Below are 19,848 nucleotides of genomic sequence, written 5' to 3' on the forward strand. Positions count from 1 at the left end.
AATACATAGAAGATTTTTTAAATATTCAGTTATTTCTCATATTTTTAAATAAAATCTTGCAGAGTCAAAACATTTTTCATAGTTGAACATTTGAAAATTAAACTAAAAAAGTAATTTCAGTTTTTAAGGCATTTCCGAGTTTCGTTTTTGAACGCAGTGATATAAAAAGAAAAAAATCAAATTTTAAGTAAATTAGTCCGATCAGAATTTAAATATATATATATACACGCATAAAAGTGTTGGCAAACTGGTGACGAATTTTTTTACAAACTTAGCAAGAGTCTGACATGCGATCAGAAAGTACATATCATTGACCGAGACTGTACTTTCTTGGAAGTTTACGATAATGCATTCCTCTCGTTTTGGACAAGGGCTGCACCTAGAAGCCGAAACTGTTCAAAACTGCAGTTAACAACCTTTTAAGACCGATTTACTGAGAAATTTACTGTACATATTTCAGACCCTAGTTTCGCGAAATCTGCAACATTTGTATTAAGAATTATAGCTTTTCTTTTTGAGACATCTTTATTTACATTTCTTACTTAAAAAAATTTACTGTGAAAGCTGAAATGAAATTTCAAGTATTTCCCCTCTCATCTTAACCCAGCCTGCTAAATTTAAACAATTATTGACCCTGTAGCATGCAACAACATGCATAACAAATACTTCGGACTTTTCCAACTATAACGTTCATGACATTTTACACATTCATTGTATATTTTTTAAATAGCTAAAATATGTTACCTTTAAGGAAAACAATCTCTGCTTATTTTGCTTATCAGAACTCCCTAGTCTCCGGTAAGCTTCCACCAAGTTCTCATAAACTGGAATTAATTCTCTGCAATATATTCCAAATGCAATTCTGGAAAGTATTAACAGGAAAGCTCTATAAAATGTATGACAGCATTAATATGTCATAAAAACTTTTCGAAATTACTCTTTTATGCATACAGAATGGATTACTTCAGTTAAAAGAATATGTAAATTCAGCTGATCAAGATTTGTACATGATAGGCAATATAGATATTCTTTAAGGCCTTTCACAGAAGACCTAGTTTCTTACAGAATTTGCCTTCAGAAGCCAATTATGTAAGAAAATTAATAATCGCAATTGCAGGTTCAACTCTTGGAATTGACCACATTAGTTTCTTACTTTATTGAGACCAGCTTTCAAGCTGTATGTTGGCTATTTAGTATTTTGCAAGTTTTATGTATAACGCAGTATGAAGCAATTTTCTTCAAAAATACCCTTCTTTAAAGCATTTCTTAAGTCCCTAGTGCTTTGAAAATAACATTTGAGGATTAATTATTTGAAAAGTCAGCGAGTTGCAAAGCCCGTAGTTGTGTAATTTTTTCTCATTTTTCATACAGCCATAAAGGCGTTATTTGCGGTCGAAGCGATCGATAACTTTGTTAGACAAGGGTGACTTTTCGGAAGGTTTCCTAAAAGGAGATAATGCTTATTTAGGCTAAACAAAAACTAACTCCAAGCAGCCATGTTTCGTTTGCCAATGGAAAGATTTTAGATTTTAAATAAATTTGTTAGTTTTTACAAATTTTTCGTTTCCCTGTGATGCATAACATGCAGTTGCCTACTGCATTCCAGTCTCTAAATATCTATGTACTACTAATGCAGTTATTTAAAGATTAGAAAGCAAAATAAACTTATTTAGATAATATTCCTCAATTTTTCGTCGTAATATTTTATTTGTTATTTCGGTACTGACAAGTCCTGACTCAGTTTTAAAATTACAGCAAATCATCCTTTGGGACTCGAAGTTGAACGACAAATTTTGAATTTTACCTTATTGACAAAGTTTCTAGCAATAGAACTAGCTATATAAAAGGAAAATTATAAGCACAATAGCAATTCTTTGAGCTGCCCAGACTTCTCCGGCTGTAATCAGGGAATTACCTAAAAAAAAATGGAGAAAACTAACAGGTTGGGCATTTTTAGTCTGTCAAATTTTCGATTAGATGCGTACAACACCATTAAGTTCCAGTTTTCAATTGGGTTGGTATTTTTTTACAAGGTTCAAGCATCTTCACGCTCATTTTCTATACAAGGTTGAAAGACGTTCGTCTGATTAAGTTCTGATAACCAAGAGTATGCAGGGGGGGGGGTCAGTATATTTTCCTAATGCACAATAGATCGGATTCGACCTTTGGATAAGGTTTCTAAATTTTGTAGTCATTCAAAATTTACTGTCATTAAATTTACAGGGTCGTATATAAAATATAATCATGCATTAAATAATTTAGTATAATTACATTCAGTACCACGGTTGAAAATATTACAAGGATGATTTAATTTTTCTCAAAGTATAGCTCACTATGACTGATAGCATAAAATATTCAGATAGCTTTTTTTTTTGAAAACGTAGACTCTTACTTCAGTGTGGAGGCAATAACATTCCATGATTCCAATACAGTAGGGTTACCCCAATGCGATTGGACTTATCGCCATTATGTTAAATTACTTAACCACTTTCGTAGAGCCATCACTTTGATCACACGGAGAGAGTGATTTTTCACCAAGCAAAAAAGACAGAAAGAAGTTCGAAGAAGCCAGTTCGAAACCGACCGACAAAGTTCAAACTAATTGTTGTCCGATTTGTAAAGCAAGAGCATGGTACTTAATTAAGCAGCAAGTGTTTGAAATGTAGCGCAAATATGCATGATACGGCGTGCATGCTTTACTCCATGAAAGTGATTCATGTTTTACGCTCCCAAACAGTTTTTTTAACCCAACATCAGTTTAAGGCTGAAATCAGCTAAAGTTTAAATTGACATCGGGCATGGAACAAACTAAAACATTTTAAATTCAGGAGCTAGGAATCAAATCCTCAATGAAATATCAACGCTTCCTGGCTTCAACTAACTCCAGCCATTATCAGCAATTACATTTCGAGGGTTAAGAAAGCAAAATGGTTTAGTTTTAGTTGATGATGGCAAAGCACGGCAGAGATGCCTCATGGAGGACTTTAAGAGAAACTGGCTCATATACATGTTATATATGGAGAAAACACTCATGCAAACAGCCCGTTTGCCTGGAATCGAGCCCAGGTCTAACTACCAGTGTTCAGCGATTTTAACGCTCTGCCGCTAGCGAGCCAAGAAAACAAAATGGAAATAGTAAAACAATTTATGATGTTCTAATGCTTACTGTATGCCTACAACTAGTGCTTCGAGAGTCTGGATGTTATCTTCCAGAGGTCCTATGTAGGCGAAGCATCGCAGAGCCAGAAGACGCAGGCGAAAAATGTTAGTGACCCCAAGAACATTATCTTGATCACGCAGAACTCTGTCTACAGTTTCCTTTGGCACTTCATCCTGGACTATTTTCAGCAAGAAAATTAAAAAATCTAATTATATATGGTATACAGGAACATGGAATGCAATTAACAAAATTAGAAAGATTGGCTCACGTGATTTTAGGTCTATCAAATTAGCTGTGCGCAGGATCTCTTTTGTAGCCACAAGGACTTTAGGGGCCTTTTCTCTATCCAAGACTTTCGTAAGAATAGACGTCTATAAAATAAAGTAGAGCGAGCACATTTATTTGCTACAGAAAAAAAGCAAGACTAATACATTTGATCACTGTATCTTACCATTTTCACTCAAAATGTTTTGTTTAAGTTTAATAATTGATTAGCAATACGAACTGCTTTCATTACACTTTTCATATTAGTAAATTATGAGCACTGGATATTCATATGAAAACAATTACAACAATGATTACAGATGTTTTTAGATGCATAGATAATCCAGATTGGCTTGCAGAGAAATGAGCCTTATCATGGTAAAATGCAATATTCTTATTAGTATTGCTTTTAGAAAGATTAGGTTTAACCCTAAGATCAAGTTACAATCGAAGTTATCAATACCACATATTTTAATCAATGTGTGATATGCATATAGAAACGTTGTTGTAAGTGAATAGTGAAAAATAGTTTTAAGTGACCTTCACGTCAGAAGATATCTGAAAATTTATTTTTGGAATGAACTTGCTGCATCACATCTAATGCTTTAATTAAAACTTCCAATTTAAGCATTCTTATCTGATGATTCTATCGTTGAGTTTTCATTGATCTTGATTTACTAGATCAGAGGGCTTATTTTACAATCAAGCAATTATATTTTACTCCATTCCCTCCATATCCCATGGAATGATAAAACATTTAAGAAAGAGCACTCGGGTTTATCGGTCAATTCGATGACCTGAGTAAAAAAAATCTAAATCTTCCGATCTAATTTAGATAAACGAAAAATATTAAAATAAACCCGAAGACCTTTCTGTGTCACGAATTTAATTTTGCCAGAAGTCAAAACTTCCATAACGGCTGTTAGCACTAAATGATTCATTTCTAAAACGCAAAATTTAAATTCATAAACTACATTTAAACAGAGCTTAAATCTCTGGTTTTGTATTTAACAGTAAATTTTAACGAAAGCTTTTCTAAACAAAACATTACAAAAATGAAATAGAATGCAGAAGAAATGCGTTTCACATGAAATAAGTAGGCAGAAAACTAATGAAGTTCATTCTGTAACTGATTAACATCATCTATGTATCAATAACCAAGCTAGAATAAAGGAAAGATGATAATCAAAAGCACAAGTTATTAAAAGGAGATGCTATTACATTTATACAAATCATGCTGCATAAAAACACATAGGGACAACGCATGGGAGAAACTACCAAGAACAAGTTTAAATACTTACACCGTATGGTAAGATACATTCAGCGCAGGGGCATTCCTTGAAAAACATGTGTGTTGAATAATTTAATACTTTGTCTGAACACAGGTAATAAACCATAGGAAGACAATTATAAGTCACCTGTAATGAAAAATACATTTTAAAAGACATTTAGGTTAAACCTAGCCAAGGCTTATCACTGAAGTATTGTGTCACTGAAAATACAAAGGGATAAGTCTACAAAGTTTCGGAACAAAATCCCCGTGTTACATCATAAAAATATCACTATTAAAGCCTTTTGCATTCTTTCGGATGTTATAGCTTCACGCTCATTTACAGGGATTCTGCGTAGCTTTGTAAAAGTAAGTTCTTTGAACCTTTTTTAGTCCCGTCATTAAACACCCTAAATTTCTGAAAGTATGACCAATTCGGTGCCTTCAAGTTCAGACTTAACTTCAGGGAATAATAGCTGAGGATACATAGTGACACTTGTTTGTGAGCAATAATTAGTTCCCCGAAATTACATTTAAAACAGAAAACTAATGCTTTTTATTGTTCAGTTACCAATTCATAACGGGAAATACTGGCTGTATAAAAAACAATACTGGCTGCATTTATATAGCAAACGTTCTAGAGTAAAAGACAAAAACTCTAGATTTTTTAAAAGAAAACATTCAGTTTTGTTCTCAAAAATCAACTGTCAAAACGTTTAGTAGCATAAACACTGATTATGCGAGATCATATTTAGCTAGTTTGCACACAGCTAAATGCAGAAAATCGCATACAATTGAAGCATTTTTGATGCCTGCAACAAAGGATATAGTTGCATCTGTCCTTGAACAGAAAACGGCTAAAAAATTGACAAAGTATCATTATATCTAATAACACTGTCAAGCAGCGAAGAGATGAGATGGCATCACAGGTTCAAGATATTTTAATCCAAAGATTAAAAGTAAGCCAATTTGGATAATTTTCCTGTTGCGTATAAGGATCTGCAGGAAAACTGAAGTGGTCATTTTATGTAAATTACATCACTAGTATAGAAAATGAAAGGGATCTGGAGAAATTTATAGAAGTTAAACAGCTAATGACTGGTGTAGTTTGAATTTAGAGGATGGTTCAGAAGCACTAATAGATATGCTAAGAGAATCCCCAAGGTTGGTTGGTTGACTTAATACCACAAAACCTTGAAGGCTATTATGCGCCAGACGAATGGTGAATAAAATCCAAAATGCACGACCACACTGTATCAGATGAATTGTTGAAATGAACCTGTAATGCTGATGAAGGCATGGAGAAATGACTTTGAGAAATGCTCTAACAGGTAGAGCAGGATAAAAAGAAAAAACTTTAAATCATATGGTAAAAAGGAGATGTCTTAAAAATCTTATGAGGTTGATGTGAGGGTTTCTTCCAACGAGATCTGTTAACATTCGTAGAGTTAAAATGATATTCACGTTTCTGACTAAAAGCAGGACAGCAGGTTAAAATGAGATTGATTGAAACGGGAACGTTGCAAGTGCCACAAATAGGCTCATTATCTCCTTTCAAAAGATACTGACGTGTCAGTCTGCAGTGACCAATTCGTAGCGAGTGAGCAGTATATCCTCCTTTCGATTCCCTCTCGACTCCCAATACTCCTAATTGGAGTTTACCTGCCTTAATTTGTTCAGAATCTGGCATTCCCAGAGTTCTTGCCACCTGGACAAGATCTTTGTTCTGATGCAATTCCATGTCTGTAAAAGGGACATCATTTTCAGAGATAATATCAGCAGATTTTGCCGCGACATCGGCGAGTTCATTGCCTTTGATGCTGCATGTCCAAGCACCCAGCAGTACGTAATAGAATAACCTGCATTTCTAAAACGGAGGTGTGTCTTTAAAATTTCTAAGACCAAAGGGTGGCTAGTATTTGTATTTACTGATTCAAGAGCACTCAGAGAATCAGAGTAGATGAACTTTCTGCATAGAGATAAAGATTAAGGAATTCAAAATGGCAAAAGTTTCTGCAGTAAAGACAGATGCAGCTTTATGAAGTTTACTACTATTGATTTCTTCATCACAAACAAAAGCTGCCCCGACATGATCATGATTCTTTGAGCCATCAGTAAAAATTGCTCGTATAGTTAGAATGACTGCGTCTATGCTCTAGGAAAATTTGTTGATATTTGACATCATTGGTACTGCTCTTAAAAAAAATTCAAGTTCATCTCCAATTGCTTATACTGATGGATCAAAAATTGAAGAAAAAGTTGGTTCCGCAGTCTTTTCAAATTACCCCCTCAAATATCCTCAAATGGAAAGGCCATCTCCATAATAATAGTGTTTTCCAAGCGGAATTGTCAGCTATAAAAGCAGCGATTGAAATAGCCATTTACAAAAATCTCAACGAATTTAGTATAAAATCCGACTCCCAAGCAGCTATTCTAGCTATTAAAAATCCCTTACCTTCCTCTCCATTGATATCCGACAAATTCTTTTCTTGGCAAAATTCCAAACTACAAAATTCAAATTTCATGGATCAAAGGACATAGTGGCCATTTTGGTAATGATCAGGCAGATGAACTAGCCAAAGAAGCAGCTATTAATCAAGATGGTACTGAAATAATCATTCCGTGCCATCGCTCAAATTTCAAGTACCAACTAAAACAACTTGCTTCAAAATCTTGGCAAGATTTGTGGAACAATGCTCCACAGGGAAGACGCACATATAACTTGATCCCCAATGTAAGCTTCGCATCTCTGAACTCGAATCCTTCACTAAATTACTTAATAATAGGACATGGACCCTTCCCCACATATTTCTACGCAAGAAATTTGGCAAATTCTGATATCTGTACATGTGGGGAACAGGGAACTCCTGATCATTACACTTTCTCATGCCCCTTAACTGAGGATATTCACATAAAACCCCCAAGAACTGATCTCCTGGCATTCCAAAGGTTTTTTAATTAAAGATAAACATCAATATCCAAAGTTTCAGAAAATTATGCAAAGACTCTCTCCCTACGGCCTAGATCTCTGTCAAGTGCAAGTCCACATACAGTTTAAACTTAGTGAACTCTTACATGCTGTGATTATGGACAAAATGGCTCTGCTCGTGAACTTTATAAACTGCAATAAACCAATATATCTGAAATAACCCATGGACACCCACCTCTTCAGCATTATTATAACAATTCATTTTAACATTGTGTTGCCAGTACTAATTATAATTATCTCATTATGTTTATTCGTTTATTAATTATGTTTATCTCCTATTTTTGTTGCACCAAATCAGATGTTCAATTTATCTTGTGAATCGAAAATTGTATTCCGACTATTTTGTAATCTACTTATGCCCTACACCATTATTTTTAATAAATACTGGATGCGGGGCGTACTGTGGAATTTCACGATGTACCATAATAGGCAAACTCTAGACCTTCTGAAAAGCTTCAATCTATGCAAATTCTTATAAAACTTGCAATTACCCCCCCCTTTTTTTTTTCAAAGAGTTAGTATGAGAAGGCATTACCAGTTGACCTACGGTACATCGCTGGTGTCCCCCTTACCTTTATCTCTTCTTAAGTTCTCCAAAATGTTAAGTAGGTGAATATTCACTTCTTGCCAGGGAGCAATACCGAAAAGGTTAAAGCTTTGGGGATGCAGATCTTTTAGGTTTAATTCTTCAATCAGTGAGTGAATGCGAAGATCAAAGGGTGGGAGGATATATGAAGGACGTGCTTGGTAGATACGCCAGTACTGATCAGATGTCACGAGTCGGACGGGATGTTCGGCTTGTGACATTACTTTATAATGATCAATGGACAACTGCTTGCGTCTGAACTCCAGATACGTTTCAAAACAGATGACAAACTTTGGACTGGAAATGTTCTGAAAGTGTGTGTGTGTGTGTGTGTGTGTGTGTGTGTGTGTGTGTGTGTGTGTGTGTGTGTGTGTGTGTGTGTGTGTGTGTGTGTGTGTGTGTGTGTGTGTGTGTGTGATTATTGTAAAGCTTCGAGGGCTATCTGCCTAATGGGAGGGATGCCTTCGTGGAGGACTTTTTAAGGGAAAATGGCTCGTATACACGTTACACATGGGGAAACCACGAAAACGCCCATGCAGTCAGCCCGTTCGCGGGATTCGAACCTCGGACCGAACTACCACTGTTCAGGAACTTTACCGCTCGGCCGCTGGTGGGCCGGAGATGTTCTGAAAGCTTTACAGCAAATCTGTAGCACTTGATGGTAGACTGGATCCAATTTCAGTAGCACAGGTCTTGCTGATCCATAGATAACATAGCCATAGTCAAGTTTGGAACGGATTAAAGCTCTATAAATGCGGAGCATGGAATAGCGTTCTGCTCCCTATGAAGTACTGGCCAGGAGTTTCGGTATGTTGAGAGCTTTAGCATTTTTTTTAACATTTAAGATATGCGGAAGGTTTTTTTTTTTTTTTTTTTTTTTCCTTTTTTTGGGTTTGGTTTTATTATATTACAACAAAGCACTCGACGGCTCGGCTATCTGCCTTAAGGGAGGGATGCCTTCGAGGAGGTCTTTCTAAGGAAAACCGGCTCATATACACGTTACACATGGGGAAAACCACGAAAACGCCCATGCAGCCAGCCCGCTCGCTCGCGGGATTCGAACCTCGCATCGAACTACCAGTGTTCAGCGACTTTACCGCTCGGCCGCTGGTTGGCGATATGCGGAAGGAAAGTGAGCTTTCTGTCAAATACAACTCCTAAGAATTTTGCTTCTGGCTGAACGCGGATCAAAGAGCCGTCAAGATACAGCTCTGGATCAGGATGCAGATTTCTTTTGTGACAAAAATGCACGCAAACGGTTTTCTGGCTAGAAAATTAAAAACCATTGTTGTTGGACCACTTTATGATTCTGTGTAGAGCAAGCCAGTCCCTTTTAAATAATAAAATAAATTTACAATTGACCCCTCTTCCGATTAAACGGTCGAGAGGGAAGTCACAGATATTAAAATATTTCTGACGAAGATTATTCAAACTTGGACACTCAAATAAAATAGGACGGACAGATAGACAAACATTACAATTTAAACAAATAAATTTAAAAAATAGGCTCATTTTTAGCTTTCAGAAGGTAGTTTATGTGCCACTCTAGTGTGACCAATCCTGAGGCGAGCCAATAGAACTTCCTCCTTACGATTTCTATTAAAATCCCAATGCTCAGTTCTAGGCTTTACACTTCTCAACTTGTTGTAAAGCTGAACATCCCAAAGTTGCAACCATTGTTTCCGGATCTTTTCTTTGATTATATAACAGGTATCTCGAAAAGGATGTTCCGGACTTGCTGTGCAAATTTCCTCAGACGAAATGTTTTGCGACATAAACCTAGTTTAACTCTTGTCTAGCCCAGTACACATGACAGTTGCTTTCAAATATAGCAAACAATTTTTGATTTTTAATGGATATATCTTCTCAGCCACATAATTGCAGAAATTTGTACGCCAAGAAATCTGGAAGGAAAGTAGAAATGGGATGAAGAATGTCAGAAATACATACAAAAGGCAGATGAAACATAATCCTTGGATGGATACACTCAAACCTGTTTTTGTGCGGTCCTTTTTATGAGTTTTTTTGCGCGGTAGTAATCTGATAATATAACTACTAGTACCGCACATGAACAGGTTTGAGTGTAAACGTCAGATCCGGAGATTACTTAAAAACCTAAGAACTGACGTGAATCCGTGTTTTCTGCCATGCAAGCGACAATGCGTCTTCTTGCATCTTCCTGAGGTCAAAGATGCTGAAATTTATATTCAGCTACTGCAGGTACAGCTAGAATGGCTTCAAACAAGCTTAATAACTATTCCAAGATTAGTTTCTTAGGAGCTTCTAATAATTCCAATGTATTTCTATGCAAGAAACATCGATCAGTATAGTGATTAGTGATGCTAGATGCCGTATCGTTGAGCCCGGGGTCAAATCCCAGAGCTGGTATGGATGCTTGCAAATTTATAATGCCTATGCGGCATGAAGGTACTGAAAATACTGGCGGGGTGAAAGATTTGATGGTCGGATCGGTCTCCCCGTGGTGTACTTGTCTATGTACGAGTAAAATGTCAAAAATCAAACGAGAAAGCGAAATATTGTACGATTTACCCATTGTAACCTGAATTAAATGCTAAAATATAATATTTTTGTTGGCAACAGACGCAAAGAAATACGTCAGTTAAGTAACGTTGATAATTAGTATCACTTACAGGAGACTTCAATTCAGCAGACCTCGTCTCCAGTTCCCAAACTTTCCTGCAAATGGTGGGAGTTTTCAGAGGCTTGAAAAAGATCCCATAAATGGCCGGAAGACAACTGTGAAGTTTCAGAAGATGAAGTCAACTAAGAAAAGGTAAGAGTACTATTTACAAGTGCAAGATGTCGTTAATCACACTCACAAAGGGTTTACTGCTAGAGTTGCATTTCTCCAAATAAAAGATGGAATGACTGACTGGATCGAAACGTTCCAAGACAATTGTCTAGAGTGGGGGGGGGGGAGAAAAGTCGTCTTACACATAATAAAGCCCAGAAAGCTATAGCAACCTTGCTTACAGCAGTAAACTTAAAGATTGAGTTAATAAATTCTTTAAAAACAAACAAGTATTCAAGGATGAAAATGTCTTGCTGAGGATCCAAAGGAAACTTTTGCACAGCAATGATAGTAAACTCAAAATTCCTATTTTATTACCATCTGAATTTATATTGTAGTTTTAAGTCTGCCTGATTTTTTATTATCAGAGTCTTCATGCGAGCTTAAAAGTATTACTTGAATGACAGGAATATAGTGGATTACGAAATTGAGAAAAACAATGAAACAAGCGATTTCCATCTATCGTATACAAAAGACAAAGTTACGTCCTCCGTTTACAAGTTCCATTTATATCTGCTTAAAGATCGCATTTGGTGATATATGGAAGTAATTAAGTTCCCGAGATGGATTTATGAAAGTCCGCTTTAGCTAAATTCTGGAGACAAAGTGTGGATCGTCTTGTATACTTGCGCTATTTACCGTGTTCTGAACTTAGAAGCCATGAAACTCTTGTGGACTAGTGCTTTTATACACATTCAGAATTTTTCTAGAAGAGGAGTATCTATTCTTTATTCCGATAATGAGACAAATTTCGTAGCCACATAATTCACTGAAGTCAGAATGATATGAAATTACAGCTTGTTCTAACGAAGCGAATAACGTAGTAGTTTAGCTGCATTCTGCCACAAGATGGGTTGACTGGCGAGAACGAATAAGCAGAAGGATGTTTCAAGAATAATTGAGATGAATCATTCATTCTTAGTGTTTAGAATTAACCAAGAAGTATGTACTGTACTTTGCGACTGCGAAGCCGTAAATTCTAGACCACCGACTTGTGTATCTAAAGATAAGATTTAATTACATTTTCACCAGCAGTATTTATGTAAAGTGTTTCAACAGCAATGTTCCATAATTAGATGCCATTGATAGGGGTACAGTGTTCCAACAATTCATATAGATGCAAAAATTGCAAGAAGATTTGAAGCGAAAATTCAGGAACGGATATTTAACATTACTTATCCATTATGGCTAGAGAAAATGTAGTGACATACATTTCGATATAATATCAATGGGATATGGTTCTACAAAACGTATTAACGTTGCTTGGTGTTTTGCGAGTGTATCCAGGCAATGAAGCAATTGCTCGAGTCTGAAAATTAAGAGCAAGGGATAAACGTTTGAGAAAAAAGTCCGTCATTACAAAGACTAGTCTAAAATTATAGATTTGCCCAGAGGTTTTTCAGTATTGCCGACATCGTCAAATGTTCCTTCTAAACATGTAAACAAACATTTTTCACGTTTCTATAAGGCACCTCCCCAGATCAAGAAAACTAGAAGTTTCACATAGATTAGACTTGTAAGACTGTCCTAAGAGTTGTGCCTGCAGTTTTAGAACTATGCGTTCCAGAATTGCAAAGTGGAAGTACGCAAAGAAGGCTTAGATTTGAACTTTAACTTATCTTTTAGGAACTGTCAAACGCTGGTCATGTTTACTTTGCTAGCACAGAGCTTTTGCTATAACTAGTTTTATTTTTCTCATAATAAATGTTTTATGCTTAAGCATTCTTATTTATCGTATAGGAGTTAGATCATGCTTCAGTTTTAATACAGTATTTTAACGGAAGCAAATACCAAAGCTATTAATTATTATTAGCGTAGACGGTTTGCATTTCCCTTACAATAGACTCCGGTAACTACACGTTTCTGTCACCTGAAATCGGATGAAGTCTTGCTCTCGCTTTCAATTGATATCGCAGTGTGCATCAAGTACTTTAAATTCACTTTACACCTCAGTTTTGTGACTTTTTCCCGAAGATTGAATATAAGAAGTTAGTTTACAATACTCATTCCACGCTTACAAAATGTTGCCAATGTTTGAATTAGGATGTCAACAGAGATGTATACTTTTCCTTCTATGCGAACAAGATATACGTAGCCAAGGTTTGCATTAACACATGTTTTAACAAAAATATATATATAATACTCTTAAACATAACTATAATTGAAATTTCTGCAGTTGAGGCATATGAGGTACTTAAAATAGTAGCCTGTGGGTTTTATTTCCTTAAATACCTGTTCCGGACCAATGATTCCAAGGTAACTGATGTGGTCATTACACTTACGTTGTTATGGTCATTACTGTGGTTGGAAGGGTTTGTTTTTGTTAATGTGATTACGGCAAAGCCTCAAGGGCTATCTGCCAAAAGGGAGGGATGCCTTCGTGGAGGACTAAAGGAAACTGGCTCGTATACACGTTACACATTAGGAAAATCACGAAAACGCTCATGCAGCCACCCCGTTCGCGGGATTCAAACCTCGGACCGAGCTACCAGTGTTCAGCGACTTTACCGCTCGACTGCCGGTGAGCCTGGAAGGGTTCGAAAAAACATGTTTTGGTAGCCATGAAGTAAAAATTAGACTTAATCTACCGCTACAATGTAATAAAAGCAAAAAGTTCCATAACTAAAATTAACGGAGACATTTAGACTCGTTAATAGTCTTAATTTGTCTTGGCACTAAATTTCTAAATAAATTTAAGGAAGTGTCTATAAAATTTGCTTTTCAACGATACTTTCGTATAAAACTGCATTCATTATTAAATTTATTAACTTTTATCTATTCGTTTCGTAAAAATAATTATCTTGGCCAATTTTCCAACTAAAAAGACAGACTGCTTCATTTTGAATTAGATATTGAATTTAAGGGCAGTTCACTATTAGACAACTATATAATTTTACCTTTGCTCAAACTATCAAGAGCATTTTTATAAAAATATCACCTTGAGAAACCTTACTAATAGAAATATATAGGACGTGATGGGTTATGATTCAGAATTCATCAATTATTCACTTTATTAGACACTGACGCAATTCGCCTTATATTAAATGAAAGGAAATCAAAGTTTTGCATGTACTTACACGCGGCTCTAGTAGCGACTTTAGTTGCATTTACAGTCTATCATAAGAAAACCTCTCACCATTTAGTCTAGAGCTGTTGCCGTAGAAATGAGCCTTGACCCATTTTCCGTAGGGGTGTCTTGAAGACGAATGTTAACTTTTCCCCTCAGCCAACAGTAACCAAAAACAAAATAACAATAAAGCAACTCTTGGCTCGCCCCTATTTAAAACATGGTAGGGTACGAACTGCGCCAAATTTGATCGAAAATCCCCATCCCCCTCTTTTCGAATCCACGAACTGCGCGACGTTTCCTGTACCCCATTTCTTTCCAAGAAGATTGGGTGCTACAAAAAGTCGTTTATCGCCATTAATGGGACATTCTATTGAGATTGCAAGCCTTTATTTTCGTTTATCAATATTGTAAAAATTGTGCATGTAAAACAAATATCAATTTAAAATCTGGCGTGTGCTAAAAAATAAATTTCTTTTACACTCATTTTAAAGTTTTATGATGCTTAAAGGAATTATGAGCCAGATCTTTATTTTCTGCAAGAATTAAAAACTTTCCAAGTTGTAGATTTTAGTCGCTGATGGTGTGTGTATATATATATATAATCAGTTTTGAATAGTAAAATTGATAGATTAATGACATAATCAACCTATCAAATATCGGATTTGTAGCTCACCTTAAATAAGTTTCTTGTCTAGATAAATATTAACATCTTGGATAGCAGAATGGTTTTAACTTTCAAATTTACCATTTTAGGTAAACAGTTCTAATTATAAAAATTATCTTTATTAAATCTAAAAATTGGACTTCTTAAGTCGTTCTAAATTCACACTAATATTATTGCAATATATTCCCGTATTAAGCTTTCCATTTTTAATCATTGAAGTTATTTTAAGGTTATTTAACTTTGTTACAAATTCCATATTTTAATACTAGAAACGTTTAAATATTTATTCCGTTTTCCACCTGACGTACTTTGGCATACATTTAATTAATAAGTTAATAACTATGAGCGTCAGCAGAATTTTCATAATTAACAAAATAAATAAACTCCCTTATATTCATATCCTGGGATTTTCACTTCCCTTTTAATCCATTCCTTTTTCACATATTGTTGCACTGTACTCAAGTTTTCATGTATGTAGAATTTATATACTTTGTATTGTAGTTATGCAAATTTATATTTAAATGATAATTTTTACAAATTCTTGCATCACAACTCTAGTTAACAGAAGATGTTTCTAACACCTTGGCAAAGCTTAATCTTCAGCATGTAGCTTATTTTCCAACCTAGTTTCAGGCTAAATTACTTGTAAAATTAATTACTCGAAATTATTTAACAAAGATGGTCGCTAAATCACGCTAATAATATTTCTAACTGTTGTAATTTATAATGCAACGAGTTTATGTGATTTATAATATAATTCATTTATAATTTTTTCAGCAGTATTGAAATTAATAGCAGATACTGATAATGATATACATTTAGATTACAATGATTTAGATTGTCATTGCCTTCTTCACTCATGCTTTTATGAAACATTCCTAATATTTCATAATGGCATACAGGTAATTTTAACTCATTCATTAAACATGTAAATCTCTAATTCAGCCCACTTTTGTTCTTACGTGTGCTGCATCTTCTTCTATTTTCTTTAATATATTGTTCAGCCTAATTTCAAAAGGTCTTATGACCAAGCGGAAAAGTCTTATTTACTGTATAAAAATGTAGCGTAAAAATTTCAGTTCATGAAGTAAAAATACTTTAATTTATTCTTTAAAAATATTGCAAAAATTTTCGCCTTTACCTTAGCATATCGTTTTACAAATCCCTCTAATAAGAAAAAATAAAGAAAGGGATTAACTCAGTTTCGGTGATTGATACCTCGGTGCAAATTATATACTCGGTGCAAATTATATTCACATTTCCAAAAGCATAGAGTTTATATGGATATCAATAAATTAAGGATTATTTCTCCATCTAATTTTCTTAACATGTTTATTCCAGAATTTTCTTTTCACACTGTAGCGCTTAACTTTATGAGTTTTCTATAATCATTCAATTTCTCTAGCCATGGCAACTTTGCATACCTTCTGACAAGTAGTTATATTTTTAACCACTGTATTTTAATTCCTGTTGACTATCAGTACGGTATTCACTTGTTTCACAAGTGCAACTTTTATTTTATACGCAAATCTACGTAAAATAGCATTAAAACTTCAGTTATGTGGAGCTCCTGATCGATTGCTTGTTTTAGATTGAATGAAATTAAGCTTAATGTTACTGTTAATTAGCTTGTTATTAATTTAATTGTATGTTTCTAACTAATTATATGTTCAGATATTTCCAAGTATATTACACAAACTTTTGCATCCTAATTTTTAGTTTTTGGTTAAAAAAATAAGCTTTTATTTATTAAGAGGCCTGATTGATTATATTAATTTGCAGTACTGTTTAATTCATTTCTTCTAGATAAATTTTAGAAAAACTTAGCATAATAATTTAAATTTATTTACAATTTATACATCAGTGATGCAAACGCATAGTAATGTTGTTATAATATATTTCATGCTAAGCTTTTTTTTAAATTTAACTATTAATTTCTGCAAACATTTACATGATTGCTTTAATTAACGAAAAATATTTCTAACACACTTTAACACACTTTGATATGGAATAATTTTTTTGCACTCGTAAATTTTCCAGTCTAGTTCAGACATCTTGACTATTATTCATGTAATTTATTAAAAATATAATTTGTATGCTTTATAATTATTTATGATATTATCATAAATGAAAGATGTTTGTAATGCTAATATGTATGTTTACCAATACCTTTTATTTTCTTTGTTAGCTCTCGCATTTATTACCGTTATTCAAGTAATTAGCCTGCTTGTTAGATATCTTTTACTTGTGATATGTAATTCTATTTATTTTTATTTTCTTCTTGGCTACAATTGGCTTCGAAAAGTTAAATTGTAACCCTGTAGGCAGCACGGGGGGGGGAGAGAAATTTTGATTGGCGCAGTTGGACTATAGCTCGACCGGGGGGGGGATTTTCATTAGCGCAGTTGGAGTACACCCTAAAATATACTAGCCCTGTTGCTATAGCGACCGCTACCCGCCAGACACTGTGGTGGGAGCTATTCTTCGCATAGACAGACAGTACCCAAGTTGTTTAGATACTTCAAGCGGATATTTCAACTTTATTGGAACTGTCAATTTTTTCATTTAGGCTTCGTAAATCAATACAATGAGTAAAAAAAGCTATCGTAGGCCACTTGGTTTAATAAAACTGCGTTTTATTAACTTAATTAACCACGGGTAGATTCAAAATGCATTTCTCTCAATAATGCATTTCTATAAAAAATTACATTTATATAAGTGATAACACAAATTAGAGTCAAACGCACTAAAACTACGCAGACATCTGTAAAATGTGATTTCTTTTGGTTTGAGATTGAAATGATACCAATCTGTGTATATAAAGAATTAGCTTGTATGTCATTCTGGTTTCGGAATCTCGTAGTCGTGGTAGATGAACTGCTGATGAAGCTAGTAAGTGACTGAGGGAAACTTATCTACGACTTCGAAATCTTATAGTCTAGGATAACTGTAAGACAAGGACAACTTAGAAAATTTGGCAGAGGTTCATGAATAACGGACGAATATTGATAACTTCAGACATACTGAACACTTCAAATTGCATGGATTCAGTACCCAAAAACACTTCAAGGAGTTGCAAATGCTAAGCTTGCCTGCTTAATGCTAATCAAACTTTATCAAAACAAAGTAAAAATTGGACGAATATTTTTTAATTCTGAAAATATTTTTAACGTTATCCACCTCAAAATTTATTTTCCTAGAACGAATCCAGTATTAAATACGTCCGAAAGAGATTTAACTTATTTTTGTTAAATCTGAATTTATTGATTTTAACAAAATTTTTTGCTGTGATGTACGAATTTTTTATATTCACTACAGTAATTTTCCAAAGGAAAAACTGATAAAATATTTGTTATACGCAATATAAGGAAAGGGTTTCTGGATTTCACTCAATGAAAATAGAGTACAGTCAGCCGAAAACAGTTTTATTTTTAAATGCAATAGCTACGTCTGAAATTTCTTTCATTTTAAATACAGTTATGTTCATTTATTACAGACATGTTACTACCAAATGCTCATTTATTACAGAAAAAGGGTGTTATGAGTCTTATTGGAACAAAAGTGAACTCGATGGACTGTTACGATTTCTAACCATTTGCATCTAGCACTAATGGAAATCTCTATAATGAGGAGTTATAACGACAGTCTTGTGCATATCAAATTTAGAAAGATCACTCCTGTAGAAAATACCAACGGTTAAATATTCAATTAATTTTTGTACTGAACTATTAAAAACGTCTAAAATTTCAATACCAGTTAGTAGTAATATAAAATGAGTAGTAATACATCCGTAATATTACTACTAATTTTTTGAAATTCAATTTTATGAGCATTCTACGATTTAGATTTCCGTAACAGCCGAAATTTTCCAAAATTTTCAAAACTCGGCATTTCACAGTTTAGGTTTTTTGGAATAATTTTCAGAAACTTTTAATACAATAAAAAGTTATTTTACTTACTGTAAATACTAGATTTTTTTGTCTAAAACTTCTAGTTTCTAAAAAATAACTAATTGAAGTCTCGATTACCTTGTCAGGATCTTTAAGCACCTGTTTGTTGACGCACAATACTAACCGACGACGGTTGACATAAATAGAGCCAGTCGGTCGACAGCAATAGTTGAGTTTAGAAATACTAAATAGAAATGAAAGAAGAATCAAATTAGTTCAAGAAAGCTAATGGCAGGAATTTATGTACATAAAAATGTTCTAAAATGGAAAAATATAGAATTTTTTTTTTTTTTTTTTTTAAATAAGGCAAAACATTAAAGGACTTTCAGTCCTCTAGAGCTCTGAAAACATGGAAAGTTTTCATTGGCTATCTGATTATGGAAAAGCATACGAAAAACCTGCTAAGCGAGAAACAATGGTAAAAATATTAGTTCCTGGTAATATACACTGGTTATCATAAATTAAGGAAAAATTACAATAGCTATAACTCCCTCAAAAATAAGCCAAACCGTGTAAAATTTGAATATGTTGCCAAGTAAGAGTAGCTGAGGAAAACTGCAATATGCAAATGAGTGGCGCTGCGCTCGGAATACGTCATCTGCGAGGAGAATAAAAGTCCATGTTTGAGAGTAAGCCCACATATTTTACTGTGATAGTGACATCAGAAATGTGAGATAGCCAATTCGTAACAATGACCTCCAGGCATCATTTGCCTGCAGAACTACGATGGAAAACCATTGGGAGACTAGAGGCAGGATAAAGTCAAACAGAAGTGGCCAGATGGCTAAATGAGAGTCCTTCTGTGGTTCATAGACTTTGGAGGCGATTTCAAACCACAGATTCGGCATCTAGGAGGTTGAGGTTAAGCCAAGGACAGCGAACTGCTACGACGACCACCGATGACCGATATTTGACATTATGTGCACGAAGGAATACAACTGCTACTCCGACTCTTTTTAGATCCTCCCTTGCTGCAGCCACCGGAAGGTTGGTGTCAAATGTGCGTAGAAGGCTTCACGATGGTGGTCTGTATGCGAGACGACCAGCCATTTGCGTGCCGCTCTCGTCACGCCATAGGAGAGA

General features: G+C 34.6%; 1 protein-coding gene across 2 annotated transcripts in view; it reads right to left on the reverse strand.

Moving 5' to 3' along the window:
• LOC118198501 (histone-lysine N-methyltransferase SMYD3-like) overlaps positions 1-19,848 on the reverse strand; it is a 62,031-nt gene that overhangs the window by 443 nt on the left and 41,740 nt on the right. For both annotated transcript variants that reach the window (XM_035370192.2, XM_035370191.2), the window contains exons 7-11: positions 18,844-18,949; positions 4,726-4,842; positions 3,429-3,531; positions 3,167-3,338; positions 745-862 (exon numbers count right to left, since the gene is read on the reverse strand). In XM_035370192.2, coding sequence (XP_035226083.1) covers positions 745-862; positions 3,167-3,338; positions 3,429-3,531; positions 4,726-4,842; positions 18,844-18,949 — 616 coding nt within the window. The remainder of the gene's footprint in view (positions 1-744; positions 863-3,166; positions 3,339-3,428; positions 3,532-4,725; positions 4,843-18,843; positions 18,950-19,848) is intronic.

Source organism: Stegodyphus dumicola, chromosome X2 (genome assembly GCF_044657685.1).
Source record: "Stegodyphus dumicola isolate Sdum_Otavi_A_Nest chromosome X2, ASM4465768v1".
NCBI classification, from domain to species: Eukaryota; Metazoa; Arthropoda; class Arachnida; order Araneae; family Eresidae; genus Stegodyphus; species Stegodyphus dumicola.